The sequence below is a fragment of the Mycteria americana genome, chromosome 9 (assembly GCF_035582795.1).
Source record: "Mycteria americana isolate JAX WOST 10 ecotype Jacksonville Zoo and Gardens chromosome 9, USCA_MyAme_1.0, whole genome shotgun sequence".
Lineage (NCBI taxonomy): Eukaryota > Metazoa > Chordata > Aves > Ciconiiformes > Ciconiidae > Mycteria > Mycteria americana.
The window spans coordinates 35,077,418-35,096,336 of record NC_134373.1 but is presented as its reverse complement, the minus strand read 5'-3'; the positions used below and the strand labels follow the sequence as shown (position 1 = coordinate 35,096,336).

Genomic DNA, 18,919 nt, shown 5'->3' with positions numbered 1-18,919 from the left:
CTGGCACTTGTGAGTCCAAAACCCTCCCATGGCTCTGAGCAGGGCAGCAACAGCTGAACATAGGAGTGTCTATCATCATTGCTTGGTAGAGATTTTTAAAGAAAGCTTGCTTCCATAATTTTTTAGACTGTATTTCTCTAAAACCTTTACTCTTTTGGAAAGCACAGATCCTGATGGAGTTGCAGATATAACCATTTGCTTCTTCATATGTGTAATACATAACATAAATATGTTTCCTCTGTGCAAAGCTAGAATAGTCAAAGGGCAGTATTTGAGACTGTTTCCTATAATGGGTGAGGGGGAGATAGTTGAAGCCCTTGTGCTAAGCCCTTGAATGGCAAAGTGCTGAAGCAACAGTGTAGGGCCCGTCCCCAGAGGTATGTTTGCAATATGCTGGATAAGTTGAGATATAATTATGTATTTTTACCCTAATAGTGAATTCTTTCAGTGGCATTAACTGGATTCAGACAGCAGAAGTGGTGCTCTGCACAGAACAGAACGGAGCAGAATAGGCTCTAAGTTCTGGCATTTGCTTAGTGTGTTTCACATTACACTGTAAAATTAAATGGATTTCTTTTATTGATAGTTCCCCCAGGCATTATTATAGTGAAAGGTCTTTCTTTAGGTAAGGTGTTAATGGCAGCGTGGTAGGATTTGTTTTTCTCCTTTGTCAGCTTGTATTATAATATCAAGAGATACAGTGGATTCTGCATTAAAGTGTTTAAAGCAAGTCTGCATGCTTTTTGTAAAAGAAAACCCAACAGGAAATTATAGGCCTGGTGCTGGAATTGTAGGTCAAAATTCTGTAATCTGTGCTCTGAAAGAATTCAGGATAGAAGGCCATAAGGGGCCCTTTTGGCCTTTAAATCTCTGAATTTACTGCCTATAATGAATGCAGTTTATTCTATTTACATCAGTTCTGACTGTCCGGGCTTTATGTAGTTGGAATATATAATTTGGAAGACAAAATTCACTTCATGTACTGCAGATGAGTACGTGGAACTGCTAAGTAGCTTCCCTGCAGTGACTTCAATTTCAACCTGTAAACTAGAATAAAGTTCATGTTTAGAACTACTAAAAGTGATCTGCATTTAGAAAAAATTAGAACATTTCTGTCTGTGTTCCAATTTGGTGCATGAAGGGTTTTTTTAATTGCACGGAAAATTAAAATAATAGAATAAAATCTGCCTGACAAATTCAGCATCAGGAAAATGTTTAATAAAGATGATAAAAATGAATAAATGTAAACAAATTTAAGATCTCCCATTTAGCAAGGTATTTAATATTCTTCCAAAGCAAAATATTCAGGTTTGGAAATATGGGTGTTCTGCCAAAGGCACAGTTACACCAAAACAAATTTCTTTCCTGTTAATATTTGTGGATCAGCCCTTCTTACATACCCTGTAATACATCCTTGGTAATGGGGTAGAGGAGAAAAAGCAAGGGTGTTTCTGTTCAGGGTTTCCTCATGACATAATGGTGCTTATTCTGGATCCATTTATTTTAATAATTATAGATTATGAGCACCGGGTATATACTTTTCACCTTTCATCCTCTAGCTTATTGAATCCTTCCAGCTATTTTCCTGGGGATTTTTGGGTGCAAAAATAAAAAGTCACCAAACAGGTCTGTTAAACTTTTAATAGAATAATTTCTAGGTGTCTAAAGCAGTTATTGAGCAAGTATCGTTTAATTAATGGAGTTAGCATTTCAATGAAAAAATGACACTTTTACTTAGGGAAAACCAGAAACGAATAAAATCAGTAACAATGTTAATCTGAAAGGGGAGCATAATTCAAATGGAAAATAAAAGATTAATTGCTTGAACTATCTGATGAGAAGCAGGTAAACAGTGTAATTCCTTGGAATAATCCATAGGATAAATTTGGAACCATAATTTAAGTATTTGTTCTTTAAAACTAATGTATGACTAAAGTACGGGGAAAAGTTCTATTATTTCACTTGCACATCACACCTGGAGCAGATCTGTGCTCCTCCTTTTGTGGGTAACATGCAGTCAAATTACCATCAGATGTTCACGCTGTTAAAGAACAGTTGTTGGCTTGCCAAGAGTGCCATTGTTCAATGTTTCTTTGATTTTCTTCTTGTAATGTTGCCATTCAGCTACATTTTATTTTAAATTAATTGCATAGATGAGCTGCACAAAATGTCCCTAACTAACATGTCACCTTTGTAATTTTGAAAGAAGTAAAGTAAAGCACATGAAGATAATGTTAAGATAGAAACTTAATTGCTTTTCTCTTTCACTTTGGAACTAAGACTTCATCTTTGAGCCAAATAAAATCTGTTGGTGAGTGCTCCAAAATACAATCAGAATCCTATCCAGGCCAGTATGAGGGGCTTTAGTTGATCTGTTTCTATCAGAAGGGTTGTTTGTATGAGTTTGAGCTTTAGATCTGAGTTTTCTGTTTGCATCCTGAGGATAAGACTGCTTCCTAGGTCATTTCATCCTCCAGACCCACTTCCTACTTTTATGGCGCTTGCACTGAGTGTGCCATGTGGGACAGGACCCACTGGATCAAGATAAGCACTGTCCTACACAGTTACTGGCACTGCCTCTCTAATTCCCCGCGCTTCAGCAGACCAGTGGAATTACATGTACAGACTAGACAATGATATCCAAAACAAATGAATGCCAAAGGAAATTCTGCCAGTGTTTTCAAATGTTGATGCCAAATCTGTGTTTCCATATCTATGTTGATTAGAGACCTACACACTCACCATTTAATTTTCAAATTAGCTAGCATGGGTATTTCCCAAGAACTCCAGTAGTATGGTAGGTAATGAACACATATGAAAACAAGACCTCTTAAGTGCTTTCCTTTCATAAGTTAAATTTAGATCCACAGGATTTAATACTTCTGGGCAAAAATTTTAATGGCACATGTGACTTTTGAATGTTTAATTTCTATTCAAAGTCCAGATGACTGATCAGAAGAAATAATTTAATATATACTAGTATTGTAGGTTCCTAGAAAGATACAAATAAAATCACAAAACAGTGCCTTGATGTGATTTATATATTACTGGTTGCATGATAATTCTCAAGAGCTACTGATCTTCATTTAATCAACATGTTTTGCTTGTAAATCAGAATGAGACACCTGCTATTTTGGAAAGAGCAGGTTAAATAATTAAGTGTGAACAGAAAATTGCCTACCTTTGTTTATTTTTATAGTAACTTAGAATATTTTGTTTATCCTTTGGCAGTATAAAATTAAAAAACCCAAGTCCTGTCAATTGTGTAGTTCTGTGACATCTAGCTGCACCTGCTAAATTGTGGGTCCACTGCACTGTGAAGCAAAACTCTCATTAACTCCAGTACAGTCAGGATTTTAACAAAGATGTCTACATTCTAGTGAAGCTGTTGGATTCAGTGCAATGAAATTGAAGCACATGGTAAATATCTCGCTGAAAAGGGCTGATAGTAAATGCACTAGCAGCTTACTGAATTTTTTGTACATACCGCCATAATTATAATTAATTAATTAATAATATATTTATTAAATTTATTAAAATAATTTATTAAAATAAGAAGCATTTCTATTCTACACAGATACTTTATTATTCAGCATCATGTTTTTAAATTTAATTTCATTTTCAGTGGCAGCAAATTGATAGCTGCGAAATATGTCTTACTGTTATCTGTAAGTCAGAATTTCAGAGTAGGTTTAAACTACATCTCTAAGAGCACAAACTTTTACCTTTTGCTACTCAATATTTAGCAGATACTCCCTCTCAAACCTACACACATAGTAATAAAAAAGAGAGGGGATAGTTTTTCACAGATAATTAGCAATCCCTTCCACCGCATGGTGTACAATATCACCATCCGGTTGATGATGATATAACTGCTTCTAGAGGCAGAGGCTCAGACTTTGAGCTGTGGAGATACTTTGTTCACTCCTAGCCAAAATAGGAGCTATGTTGACAAGCATTTACACCAAGCGGCAGTGTGTTTGCAGCACTGGGGGAGGCTTGCATCCACATGTGCAGAGCCTCAAGGAAGAGACCATGTGTACATAAAGGAACCATCTTGATTTTTGTTATTATTATTTTTTCATATTAGTAAATAAATCCAAAGCATTTTTGTCTTGTGAGCAATCTGCTGGTTTTGGTGAGGACTGAAGATTTGGTACCATTTGTGAAACAGGGATGCAGTCTGTGGTGTACTAGTTATGGAAAAGGCAGTAGAGAGCCATTCAAATTAGGCTGGATATAATTAAATATTCTCCTGAAGGTTCAATATTATGACACACTCCAATAGATAATCAACATTATTTTCATTCTTAGATTATTCTCTCCCTGTATTGACTATGGGCCAAGGTTCAAGACAGTCAACCCATTTATCACAGAGGAGAGTTTGCTTGTGTAATGGCTAATGAGGTAATTTTTTTGTGTGTATGATGCAGTCTTATAATAGCAATGGTAAATTTGGTGATTCTCGTTTTCATTACAGTAGAAAGCTTATTCTGAAGAAGTGAATAGTCATTAAAAATTAAGGAAAATGGAGCACTGAATGGGAATGTTATTTGCCACCATCATGCTCTGAAAATTGGTATTTAATGGGATTGATATGCATTTTTTCTTTTGGGACATAATATATTGTCCTCTGATTTCATTGACTAAAGTTGGAGAGTTATGATACATTGGTAGAAGGTCATCCCATCCTGAATGAAACATATGATAAGATCTGGGTAAAACTGATTTGATAGTATAGATGTATTTGTTTCACCTTTCAAGTGCCCGTGAATACTTACTGTCCACAATACCATCTGCAAGTTTCTTCGGTAGCAAATAATCTGACTCTAGACTATCCTCACTGTTATTTAGGGTTTAGATATTACATTGCATAATCACATGGTCTGTATCCTCTATTTTGATTAGAATTTCTTCAAGATGAAGTTTATTACAGCCTGTACAATTTCCACATACTACAGAAATTAGCTGGAGAGCGGTAAATAATAAGCATCAGCGCTGTCAGTGTAAACCTGGAAATCCTACACTGTGACCTCGTTTGCCTTTGACGTCCTCTGCTGGGAGTGCGAGATTCTCAAGGGATTCATTACGCAGCTTGTTAAGGACAGCCCTGAGGCCACTTGGATATTATACTTGCGATCTTTGCACTGCAGGCCTGCAGCCTGAGTGTGATGGTTGGCATTGAGCCATCAGCTCTGTCTGAGTCAGCTTGCTGAGATGCCTTCATGTGGACAAAAGGGGGTGAGCAAACTGCAGCCCTACGGCTGCTCAAGAGACTGGTCTTTTACTGTGATATGTACATAGCCACTGAATTTTAATTTTCTCGCTTGTTGGCCTTGTCTATGAAATGCCAGTTGCACCTAGGGCACCACAGAAGTAGGAACTATGGTGAGCTCTCAGGAGTGTTTGAGAGGCACAGGAAGTTCATCTTTGTATTGCAGGTTGAAACACGCAGTTTTATTTGAGAATTGTAATTATATAGGAGTAGAGAAGCATATAAATCTTCCTTCCTTGAAATCACTGTATCTCATCCAAAGTGCAGCCCTGCCAATTCAGTAATCTGTGTGAAATCCAGCCTGGGCCACGCTGCCCACTCCACAGCAGAGCCGTCTGCATCCCATCTGACTTGTCCTCTTGACAGTCTCAGCAGAAAGGTCAACTCCTGAGGCTGTCAGAGAAGTGCTGCTGTATTGAGATACCTTATTATCTCTCTGGGGAAGAGGCTGGGATAGGATGTGTGACTGAGACTGACAATTTGTTCCCTAATTTTCTCAATAGTCCAGGGGCATGTACGTTATTTGGGCAACAGCTGGCTGAGTCCATTGCCAAGCTGGCTCAGTAATGGTCCTTGGTGCAATGCAAGAGAGCAACCAGAGATTATCTTTTTTATTCCTGACCAAAACTGTTTCCACATAGCTGGGAAAGCTGAGCAGTTTTGTGGGAAATTTAGGAGAAGATGGAATGTTCTGTGCTGGAAAAATTACATCTGCAACAATGTCTGATGTTTCACCATCGCTGCACAATGTGGGGTGAGAAAACCAAAGTGCTGGTATAACTTTCCCCACTCTTCCTCTTTAAAGTTTTTAGCACCTTAAGTACAGTACATTTTCTAATTTGAAGTCCCTGTAATTTTTTTTTACAGAGAGAACAGCTAAATAAAAGTGTAGGTACCAGAAGGTATCCAGGAGTAATAACTTGGTGGACCTTACTGGAGTTCCTTGGCACATGAGCAGTTATGTAGCCTATTAGGAAGGCTCCCTGTCTGACGTGAATACTGCCCCTTCTCCTCCTCTTTCTCTTGGTGCTGATTTACCGTTAATTGCATTTCAAACAAATTGGAACGGACTAATAGACTCAAGTCTATTATCCTAGCTTTTAACACCATGAAATCATGTTTAGTGCTTTGCTCTAGGGGGAGAAATGAATATCCCTAACATTTTCCTCCCAGTAATGACAGAAATACAGATGGAGATTTCTGCATTAAAAAAGTGGAGTGGGGAAAGCATGAGGAAGAATGGCAAAAATAGTCAAATCTTGTGCTTTAGTCCATCAACTGATTGCTCTTTGGGTTAGATAACTGCTTCCCATTTATGCTAGTGCACACTTAGATCTTTGCATTTTCATTTATTTTTATTCATTGCTTTGTAATGCTTTGTCCAGTTGTGTTCTAAAAGTGAAGGAGACTTTTATAACTTCTGATAGGAGATTAATTATGGCATAACTCCCATTTTCTTTCAACTTTTTGTAATTGTTAGACAGCTCCTTAAATGATGTAAGTTAACATCTTCCTGTCACATGGTGTGTTGACCATTTCAGAAAGCTGGAGCTCAGTTGTAGCTGTGTTATCCTGAGTGTGCTTTTGAAAGGGAGAAAATGAGACAGACCCTGCTGCGGCAGCCTGGATTTAGGAAGTCTGAGAGAGCAGATCTGAGGTGCTGCTCTCACTCCAAAGCAGAGTCCCCGGGAAGCAGAAGAGAACTGCAGGGAAATATCTCCATCCAGGAAGACTGGAGAAGAAATAGCTCCAGCAAGCTGTTTCTGCTGTCTGCCATGCATGGCAGGACCAAAGCCCTCAAGGGGTTGCAATTTAAGTTACCAGTTAATAAATTGGTAAACTTTTAGGAAAAACTTGGAAATTTCTAAATTAGAACAGCTTTGTGTTATCAAGGCAGTACATAGAAGAGGAATGTATCTTTGAAAAACCTGGGCGCGATAGTTTAGTTTTGCTGTGAAAACTAAGCTGACAGTGCACCTGGGTTCCACAGCATGTCTGGGTAGAGCCCCAATACTGTCACTGGGACTTTATTCAACTACATTCTCTGATTACATGCATTTCATTCTATATAGCTAAATCTTTGGTGTCTTCATGAAGTAATTCATGAAGCTCCTTCCCTTGTGTTTACATCTTTCCAACATGTACAGAAGTGACTTGCTTAGGCAGTAGACAGTCATGTTCTTCCAGCTGAGCTGGTCGCAGGCATTACTACCTGTGGCTGATGGTCACTGTCCACCTTATTGCCTCCCAGAGCTCTGCAGTGAATATTTCCTCACCTGCTTCAGTTCAAACTCAAGAACTCAAGTTTAACTGCACTATATCTTTTGCTATTGTATTTTGTTCTTGTAAATGAATCCCCCAGCGGATTTGTTAATATTCAAGATCTGTCTACTTCCTCTGTCCCATCTGAAGTGCTGGCGTGGGGATATCAGCAGCTGTAATAATGAGGCAGGATCCTGCACAATTGTATGATAGGGAAGAAATCTGTGATTTTGTAAATGAATAGTGACTGTTGAGAGAGTTGAAGATTTTCATACATTGATATACTAAAGTAATCGGGACCACTGAAAATCGGCATGAGTTGAGCATGACTTGGTATGATACACATCAACAAGATTAGGGAAAGAAGAGGATACATTGGTAAAAGATAGAGATTTGCATTATCTGGGGCAATCCAGAGTGCCTGGTCACTTTATTCTGGAGTTGAAGAAGGTAGGAAGACAGATTTTGTGCAAACGCCTGCACTCCTAATTTGTGCTAGTTGCTCCTTTCTGCACAAATATACAACATGCAATAAAGCATAATTAAAAAAAAAAATCCAGGTTGTTTTTTATTAGGCTGATTAATCCATCAATATCAGCATAACAGTCGAGGTCTGCTCTCTCAGGCTGTATCTTCATGTTAATATAGCTCTGTGTAATAACTGAGAAGTCCACCTTCTCAGCAGAGCTAATTTGCTTGTGTCCAATGGGATGCTACTGTGACTGTGCTGCTTCAATTTCTGTAACTACTGTGCCATAAGATCTCCACGTGGTTTTTGGTTAGTTTGTGTTGGGTATGAGAAGGGAAAGGGAAGTAGACCACCTGCTGAAGTCAGAAAGTACAGGCATTACCTGTGTCTACAACTTTGCAAGCCATTTTGAATAGGGAATCTTCTATATAATGAAAGATTGTCTAGAAGAGTCACAGTTTACATTATAAAACTAGTGCAGAATACATGTTTTCTTGAAAGCAGTACTAACAAGAGCCTAAACTTTTAGAAAAGCAGTGGAAATCTTGCTCAGCTGACATGTGACTTATGTGGCATATTGAAATTTGGTCTGTATCTGTAATATCTTTGTAAATGACTATTTTATTTAATTAGCAAACACTTAATTAGACAAAGATTTGTCTAGCACCTCCTGTTCATTAAATCAGAAAGCATTCTCTATTTTAATTAGCATGACATTTTCTATAATCAATTTAATGAAATGCCATCTGCAGTTCTAATAATACTGTGTACAGCAAAGGCTGATTGACATATGTGTTGACAGCAAGGTATCAACCTTCTCTTATGTTTGTATTTAAAAAAATGTAAAATATAAGGAAAAGGAGGACTCTTACTTGCTAATGCTGCTGTTTGTGCTGCAAAGCAGAATCTTATTTAAACAAACCAAAACTTAGTAAATATTTTCAATGGGAAAACAAGCATTTACAATTCAGGTTAACACTATCAGTAATTTCAGAATACTGCCCTGTGGCCTCCTTATTCTAGATATTGTGGAGCAGATTTTCAGCATTGCTTGGATGTCTCTCCTCTTTCCTTTACTTTTTAGATGCTACTTACGCTCTCAAGACTGTTTGATAGATTGCCTCAGTATCCGATGGTTTCTATGCACAAAACTGCCTGAGTACTGACACTGCTGTATCGCCAGCAAACTCCTTGGGCCTGCCCTCGAACAGGAGCCCCAGGGCTCATCAGCTGAGCCTCCTCCGGCCGAGCGAAAGGCAGGCTCTGCTAGAGGGATGGCAGGATGTATCTGCTCCTCTTGCTGTGGTACTCGCTGGATAGGGAAAAGCCCCAGATTTGGGTGCCTGTTCTGTATTATCATGAGAACAGAGAATACAAAGTGGACAACAGCCCATCAGATTTCTGTAATGCTCATCATTTGTAAGTGAGGGGAGGCTAGGATGTGAATACTAAAAGGAGTGAATACTAAAAGGAGTCCAGTACTTCTGGACTCCTTTAGGCAACTAGCTTAGGCTAAGATTTACAGTGCTCTGTACAAATTAGCCAGCAATTAGCTGTCTATGCTGTGTGTACCTTTATAAATCAGTTTTTTCTTCAAACTATTCAGTATTGGTATTAGTAAATTCTAAAACACTATTGAGGCAGGTCCTAGCAAGTTGGACTTGGCATGTCTCCATTGAAATTGATGGATTCACACAAGTTTATCTCAGGAGTTACCACGGAATAAACCTTGTTATCGGCAAATAATCCAAATTTAGTAAATATTCTACCAAAGTACTTTTGTTTGGCGAACAAAATTTACATTAACAGTACTGTGAATTTCGTAGGAAGTAGGGTTTTTTTCCCCAGAGGACTGCTATTGATTCTGTTACCCCTTCTCACTATTAGCACCTGCAGAGATTATTCAAGTGAACATGGTGGCAATGTAGATTTACAAGCTAGGCAGCTTTTAGTTTTATGATACGCTTGGATTGCTGTGATGACTATTAAAGGCCAGAGGAAAAACGCAATGTGTATTCACAGGTTAAAATTCACAGCTTAAAAACTCTGTGAATAGAATAGAATAGAATAATATTTAATAAAATAAACCCACCGGTCGCAACACAACTCTTGCATGGCTAAGTTGAAGCATGCACAGAATATTGGAGGCTCAGATTCAGGAATCTCCTAACTCCTGTGGCGTTAGTGAGCCTAAGCTGCCTCTTTAAGTTTTCATAAATCCTCGGAGTCCGTGCAGGGCAGGGATCCTGCTTTTATGCTTTATCAGGGAATCACACTTGTTCCTGAAGCTGTTGGATCTTTCCAAGTACAACAGTGATGACTCTTAGGAGTTTGTTAACTGGTCATGTCTCATATCTCTATTATAGGTCTGGGATCTTTTGTATATATCCCAGCTTTAGAGAACTACAGAAATGACAAAACATCTCACATCATCTTTATTCATTCACATGTAGGACATGACTACCTTTCTCTGACTCTTACAGCTGAAATATGCGGTTAATAAGTGCGTCAACAATTTAAGGCGCACAGGGAGTCTCTTGGAGTAACTCCGGGGGGGCGGGAAGGTGATGAGTAGCCTGGAGCTTTTTGTGTCATGTACAGGTCTGAATATGCAATACCACCAATAAAAGAAGAAAACTTCCAACTACTAAAAAGTTGGATCAATATTGAGATGAAAGTGAATAGGACTAAAAATCAAGAGACTTGAGTTCCTCAGTGTGCTATTGATGGGCTGTGTGACCTGCGGCAAATTGCTTCAGCTCCGTGTGTATCTTCTTTATCTATTACCTTTTGTATTGTCTTTTCTTTTCTAATTCTTTGGAGGAGGAAACTGACAATATGTAATAAAGTTTTTAACACAACAGACTTGTGCATCTGTAAAGAAGGAAAAGGTTGGTTTCTAAGGACATAGTTGCCCTACTTAAAATTAATTGTATGCTTGTGAAGTAAGGCGCAATGGCTCTTTCTAAGTAAATCTTGTTTTTCAAGTTGGTGAAAGACCAGTTAATGTTCATTTGGGGAACGCTAGTGAAAGAGAATAAAGAAACAGCTCAGTGGACTAATGTCGCACAACTGTTGTTTGAAATAATTAGATAATTTATTTGGCAAAGCTATTGCAGTCTAGATACCACTTCTCATAGCATTGCTTACAGATACAGTCATTTTGAGTAAAGATAATAGAGGCTGGCTCTAAATAATAGTAAGTTTTTAAGTGTTTGGAATATGGAGGTTTAGTCACAACTTAGGTTTGCTTTAAAGTATATGGTAACTTGCCCTTTCAACCCCATCTGTGTAGCTGAAATTACAGGACAAGTTGCTTAAGTTCAGTGACATGTGAAATCAGAGCTTATACTCATCAAATAAATTACCACCATTCAGTGTCCTGCTTTCAGAAAGTTACGTTAAAGGCCATATAGACCCTGGGCCAAATTCTTACACTAGCACAATTCAAGGCTTGATTTTCAGTGATGGTGATGTAATTAAGGATGGGAGTTAGTCCATTTTTTCCCCCAAATAATACATAGTTTTTCATTAGAATTTAAAAGTGCCTGAATTTTTTCAGATAATGTGAACATATATGATGCCAAGTGAAGCTAGTTGGAACAGTGAGTGCTGCAAATGAGTTCTGTAGTATTTAGGACGTGGCAGAGTGTTGTCGATTCAATAAGTGAGGGTAAATTCAATAAATGAGGGTGAAGAAGTTATTGCAGAGTTGATGGGGGTCAAGCTGCTTGTCAAATATGAAAAGTTTTGCATTGATTTCTTTGCATTTTATGATATTGTGCCTGTACTTTGACATTCCCTGGAACAGTATATATTAGGCCAGGCACAGTATAGAGCTGCATCTCTTGCAGACAACAGATATCCTGATCCTGAGCAGAAACTTTACCAGTGTTGAACCTAAACCAGGAACAATAGCTTTAGTAAAACTATTTATATGAAATACCGCTTTCATTTTAAAAACACCTGAGATTATGATGATGCCATATTTATGTAACAGTTGCATCACTGAGGGCTATATTTATGATATTGATACATACATCCAAACTATGATTTAAATTGTATGGCTTAATCATTTCAGCAGAACATGTGTTCCACATTCTTTGCCTAGAGATAGAGCACATGATGAAAAGATTTACTTTTAAAAACATACAATAGCATAAGAATTTGGACATTTAGTCTCACAGTGATAAAATAAATTATTATTGGTTCTACAGCTAATATAATTTTGTAAGAGGATGTAATATTTATGTTACTGACTCAGGTGAAATTATTATGGTGCAATAATCACAGAATAATTTTGGTTTTAAAGTTTGTTTTCATGTAATATTTTATTTAATGTTGTATTATTTGTGAAAGCCAAGTAAGTTGTAGCGAACCTGTTCAGGAGCAGGTTTGGTTTACAGAGCTGTATGTCCACTAGGCAGCCTCCCTCACACTCAGGTTTAGAAATAAGCTCAAAATCAAGGTGGAGTAAATTCTTCCCAACGATAGTTATCTGTGATAATAGCTGAGCTTACCATACCTTTTTCTGTCTATCATCAGAGTGACTGCTGAATCACCAAGTTTGTTACGTTATTCAAACAGACATTAAGTTTGTCTTCTAACAAACACAATGAGTTTAATTAAACTAGACACTGCAGTTCTGATGAAAAACCTTAAATATGCAACACGGAGAACAAGAAAGATGTTTATGGCAATCTTTCTTGAAACCCCTGCAATCGAGTGAATCAATTTGGTAAGCTATACCAAACCATCTCAGCAGGTAAACTAAACCCCCTGCTGCAGGGTAAAGGCAGGGGAGGGGAGCAAGAGAGGTAGTCCATTTTGTCTGCCTGGGAAAAATTTCTCTTCTGAGATTTGTGAATTTGCATGCTGTGCCTTTGAGCCTCATACTAGGTGTACACCCACGTGGATTCTCTGAATGAGGCTGCAGCACTAACCAAGCCCAGTATCCCATCTGCAGCTGAGATCAATATTTGATAGTTTGTAGGAAAGTGGAGTAGAAGGCACAAACAGGAGACGAATTATGCATCAGAAGGAAAAATAAATATCCCTTGATCCCAGAGGCAGTCAACTAAAAAAACCCAAGGTTTGAGGTTTTTATTAAAATTGTCTTAGCACAGACATACAAACACGAGTTATATTGTGCAGACAATCCTGCATTCCTGAAGATTCATTGCAGAAGGAGATGAGAAAATTGATAGAGGGAGTTAAATCCACAGATTCCAGGCCAGAAGAGATCGCAACAGCCATCCAAACTCAACCTTTTATATTTTTACCCACATTCAGACTAAACTAATTCCTGACATAAAGATCTAAAGCATATCTTTAAGAAAAAAATGTCCTAGGGCTGCTGATTCTGTCATCTCCTTTGCTGAGGAGCTCTTCCACACATCCCAACCTCCGTACCTGTCATCAACTTTTCCCTAACTATATATATATGACCTAGATGTCTTTGAGCTTTCTCTTTGTTAACCTGAATAATTTCAGCCATTCCAACCTTTCATTTTTATGTTTGCCTTCTGATCCAGCATTACACCAACAATTTCTTAGCACTCCTCTTTACTCATTTCTCATTCTTGCAGCATACATTCCAGGAACTGGACATTTTACAATAGTGTCAATCTCACCAGTGGTGTGAGCAGAGGGAAGATCACCCTAGGACTTTTACTTGTGATCCACTTATGCTGAAGAATTGCATCAACTCTTTTGGCCATGATACTGCATTCAGAACACGTAGTACAGTATTTATCTGTATAAGCCTATAAGCTGTTCTTTCTATCACTGCTCTTCAATTCCAGTCTCCCGTCTACAAAAATGATCGGTTAACCAGGTGAGACAGATCACTTGGTAGGAGTACCCTGTCTTCCTCTTTATTTTTCTTAAGGATACTATTTTTAATCCTAATGTGTTTCCCTTTAATTCTGTATAATATAAACTTTGGAATCACAATATCATAAAATAAATCAAATACCTTGAAGAAAACCTAATACACAGTTTCAGCATAGTTGCCTCTATCAAACATAACCCTGTCAAACTTTGTTTAACAAGATCTATGTTCCGTAAAATGCTATCAGGTATTAATTATATTGCTAGCCAGTATTTTGTAGGAAGAATCCTGGATTTATTATGCCACTATTTTATTTATGACTGATGTGAGGATAACTTATGTACAGACTCTTGGATATCTGTCTTCACCTTTTAGTAGCACAGAATAATCTTATCAGTCATCCAATGCTCTGGGGTTTCCAAAGTTTTCAGAAATTTGAGAACTGTTACAAGTAGGAATTTTTCAATGAGTTGTTTTAAAGACTGTTTTGTGTACATCATCCAGGGCTGGTGACTGGATAACTGATGTTCTTTATAGAGGCTTCCTCACTTTCTCCTTTGCTCAAGACAGAATGCTTGCTATGATGTCCTTAGACGGATAATGTGGTTCTTCGGTGCTGCAGTTTGTGCCCGGCTAAGAGGTTTTTATGTGATGCTAGTCTTTGTTTTAAATTAAATGAGAATTTCTTTGAAGTAGGAACTCTACTTCTCTGAATGGCTTTGTGAAGTGTCAGGGATCCCTGAACTTCTTTGTGGTGAAGACACCAAGATAATAGACAAAATAAATAAGTCAGTTGTGTAAATGGCTAATGTTAAGGATGACATATTATTTTCTTCTGTAGACTTTTTTACCCTGGGTAACAAAAATTTCAAAACAAATATATGTTTATGGCTCTTGTTTACATTTGAGCTATCAATGAAAAAAATCATCATTATGTTGTGTGACCACCAACTATCACATTATCCAGCCTGACAAGCTATTGATTGGAATGAGACTTCCATATAAATTAAGATGATTACTTTTGAAGACTGTATTTATGCTCAACGCTTGCATGGTATTTTGATATAATCTTTTATCTGAGAATCTCCATGCATTTTGCAAGCGTTCATTTAATTTATGCACTTCAGTAGTTAACTACTGAATCCAATATAGAGATGAAAGCCCAAGTTCAGTGAGAGGTGTAATTACTGTCCAGTAAAGTATGCCTTTTAAAGAGGTCTGACTCTCAGTTTTCTGTTCTGATCATTTGAATAAATTTTATTCTAACTTGAGAACAAAGGCCTTAATTTATGTCATTCACAGTGTTTGCTATTCCAAATGCTGTTTCACACCGTGTGTATAACTTGCAAGAAGAGCCCTAGGACTGCGTATTTTACTCATGGTCTTGTTAGCAATTTTAAAGGAAACTTCTTTATTTGGGTGAAATGTTCCTGGTAGGATTAATTAATGAGGCATGATGCTATAAATCCTGTTTGCCAAATGTACATGGCATGTAGAAAAGTAGATAACTGAGAAGGAGTTACATTCTGATACTGTTGTTTGGATTTGGGTCGCATATTAGTCTCACCTATGGACGAAAAATGCTTTGTTCAGAGCACTGTTCAAGCAGGGGGAATGAACATGGCTAGTTGTTGACAGCTGTTCCATGTCTCTGATTTATATGTCCCATTTCTCACATTATGGTTTACTCATAATTGGGGACAGCTCTTTGTCCAGGCAACTTTATTTTTTCTATAATATTGCTTAGCACTGTGGTACAACATCATTGGGGATATTCAGTGCTAGGGTACCTAAAAGCATACATGCATGCAAAAAGCCCTAAAAGAAGTTGCAAAAACTTTAATGTTCTGTAGTAGCCAGCAATGTGAAACCGCAATAACTTTCTACAAAGTGTTACCTCTTTTTATTCAAAATGAATATTTGAAATATTTTTCATTATAAGAAGTTTCTATTAATTCCACACTTCACAATCTAATTTTCCTTCCTAAACAGCAGCTCTGATAATCCTGTCCTAAACTCCATCAATCCCACCCCACTTCCCAGCCATGATCCTAAAATAGTTTAGTAAGCTCTTAAAATGAGGCTTCATTAATTTTACAGAACATACCGGAGGACATTCACTAGTGCTGTATATCTAGAGTTTCTGTGGAGTCAATTAAAATACAGCTACATTTTTCTGAGTAAGCGAAGCATATTTTTTATGGTAGCATAACCTTTTTCTCCAGTCGTGTTTACTTCCCACTTCATAAAATTCAGGGATCTGTAATGAATTTCTCAGACATTACTGAGGATTAGTAAAGTTCTTTTGTGTTTCCTTTAGGCTTAATTTAGAACTTTCCTTATGCTTTCTACATTTTTATAACAAAATAGTTTCATTTGGTTAAAAGTAAATCTCTTACACGAGTTTTAAATAACATGAAAGAATCAGCACTCAATCTATTCAATCTCTTATTAGAAAGAGTGGGAAATTTGGAACCAATTTTTTTTTTTTTTAAATCAAGGCTTATGTAGTTATTGTGTATTTCTTGGTAATTTTGCAGGTATTGATACAAACAGATACAAAGCCTTTTTCATAGGAGCCACAATTAATTTTGTAATTCTTTTTTTTTTTAAAGTTCAGGTGTATTTGATTATTTTTCTTGTGGAAACTTATAAATCAATTAAGTGGTAGAAGGAAAAAATTATCACAGTTCATCCCACAGTATTTAAAATGTTCTACAAATTAGAACGTTTTAGGACTTACTTAGCTTTAACCCTCCTTTGCGAACATTCAGCTTATATGACGATCTGGTATTCTGTGGCCCAGCACTAATCACATAGGACATGGAGTGTCTTAAGATACAGTGCATATCTTTGTCAATCCAGTTACCAGAGATACAGAATAGTACAGAAGTTTTGTTAGAATCACTTCTAAGGAGATATGTGAATATGGTGTCTAGCAAAAGCTTTCTTCTTTGCAAAACTTTACTTCGGTATATGGTCCTTTTCATAGTGAATATGGTTGGACCTTAAGGTGTCAGAGTGACAATGATGTCTAGGTGAGAGTGGTTTTATGTTCAAAATGTCACTTCCAGCAATCCCATTTTTGCCACAGAAAATGTTTCCATTTAAGTGAAATCGTATTTTTGAGTAAGGTGAACATGCTATATGGCATAAACTGATATTTTTGAAGCTCATGAGGCAGATCAACAAAACTAGATATTATGAGTGCAATTCTCTCAGTCTCTTTTGCATATTGTAATAAAGATATTCTAATGACTGTAATATGCTGGTTTTCTCTACAGATGTATTAAATACTCAACGTGTTTGCTAACCGTTAATGCCTTTGTTGTTGCAGATACAGCAGTGGTGTATAAAAATAGGAATGGACATGTTGTTGAACTGAATGTAGAAACAAATACAACTACATTATTATTGGAAAATACAACTTTTGTAAGTAATATACATTATTTACTCATTTCTTAGTGGAAGTCTGCTAGCATTTTTTCCTGAAACGGGTGAGAGAGTAAAATGTTGAAAGGTTACAGAAAATATGTTTATAACCTGGAGTAGATTATACATAAATGAAAAGTATAATCCATTCCTCTGTCAGTGCACGATTTCTGGCTGAAGTTATTTGTTGTTTTATTCGACCTATGTGTAAATAAACAAGATGTTGGAGGCTGTGTTGTTGGCTGTAGTCCATGCTTTGTTCAGGCCACTGGAAGGAACATGCCTGGCATATGTGCTGGTGAATCTACCTGATGTCTATTATAATAAGAGATTTCATAAAATGGGAGACTGGTCCTCAAAATGTTGAGAGCTTTTCCCTATTGGAAAAGGGGAAAAGTGTTCAAAAGTCATATGAAGATTTTCCTTTAAGCAATTAAATATGCAAAGAAAAATGTATTTCCTAGTCCTGTTCATATCTGGCTTACTTGTTCCTCTGTGCATTAATGGCAAACTAGATGGTTGGGGATTATTCCTCTTGACCAGTAAATAGTATATACATGAGCGGTTTGCATGTTTCTGACTAGCAGTAATTGCTAAGAAAAGTTTTAATGGCTTAGTCTACATTTTCTTTTGCTTTGCTTGGTGCTGTTGTTCTCAGTGATACCACTTATATCCTACCCTGCAATTCTTGTTTATCAGGGTTTTGCAGCATAAACACGTGGCTTGTCAATCTTTCCTCATAAATACTCCATATAGACCACTGGCTGTTATTGTTAATCCCTGTATTTTTAATTTAGTAAAATCTTTTGCACCTGCAGACCCAAAAGGATGACTCATTTTCATCAGTAGTTTTTGACAAAGGCTGATTTTATTCCTGGTCTGTTCCTGGCCTTTGTGGATACAGATTCCTCATTTCAAAGCATAAAGCCCCTGGTGACCTTTTCTTCTAACTCCTCGAACTAGAAAGAGGAGAGCAGAAGTTCAGGAGCAAGAACTTGATGCTGAATTCCTAGGTCAATGTAAAGATGAAGGAGAAGGGAGGAGAGAACTGTACTTGAATGGCGTGTGTGTGAGGCTCCCTTTCTGTAAGCTGCACCCTTCCATATGCTGGGATGTGCCTCAGGGTACCTCCTAGCCCAAAAAGGACTGGCAGACACAATTAAAAGTGGGTGAAAAGGTGAATTTCTGTAAAGTACAAACCACAAAGTATTGCAGAAACATTTTCCCTCTTATCTGGGTACGTGTGTGTGAGTGCTTGCCTGGCTAAGTAGAGGACTGACTGTGTCAGGCCTACGTATTGCCTTTCATGTAGAATGTGAATGCAAGCAGCTGCTTGGACATCCCTGGCTATAAAACTTGACTGTAATGACAAGACTTCAGTTTCCTCACAGGTGAGTTCATACACTTTTGGCTGCAAGTATTTGGCTCATGTGATGTCAAGTGTAATGCCAGCGTGACAGGCTATTCAGGCCATTATGCTAAACCAGTCTTGCCAAGTAATGATGGATCAGTACGGACAGGCTGCTACACACTGCAAGCGTCACCTCTTTTCACAAAGTTGCTCTTGTCTGGGCTTTTTATGGAACTGATTTATCTTTAAGTCATGCAGACTGAGAGATCTCTAGATACTAGATATCTACTCTTAATT

The 18,919-nt window shown here is 37.5% G+C and overlaps 1 protein-coding gene across 1 annotated transcript in view; it reads left to right on the top strand.

The window, feature by feature from the left end:
- DPP10 (dipeptidyl peptidase like 10) overlaps positions 1–18,919 on the top strand; it is a 565,102-nt gene that overhangs the window by 386,700 nt on the left and 159,483 nt on the right. The window contains exon 4 of the mRNA XM_075511483.1: positions 17,177–17,271. Coding sequence (XP_075367598.1) covers positions 17,177–17,271 — 95 coding nt within the window. The remainder of the gene's footprint in view (positions 1–17,176; positions 17,272–18,919) is intronic.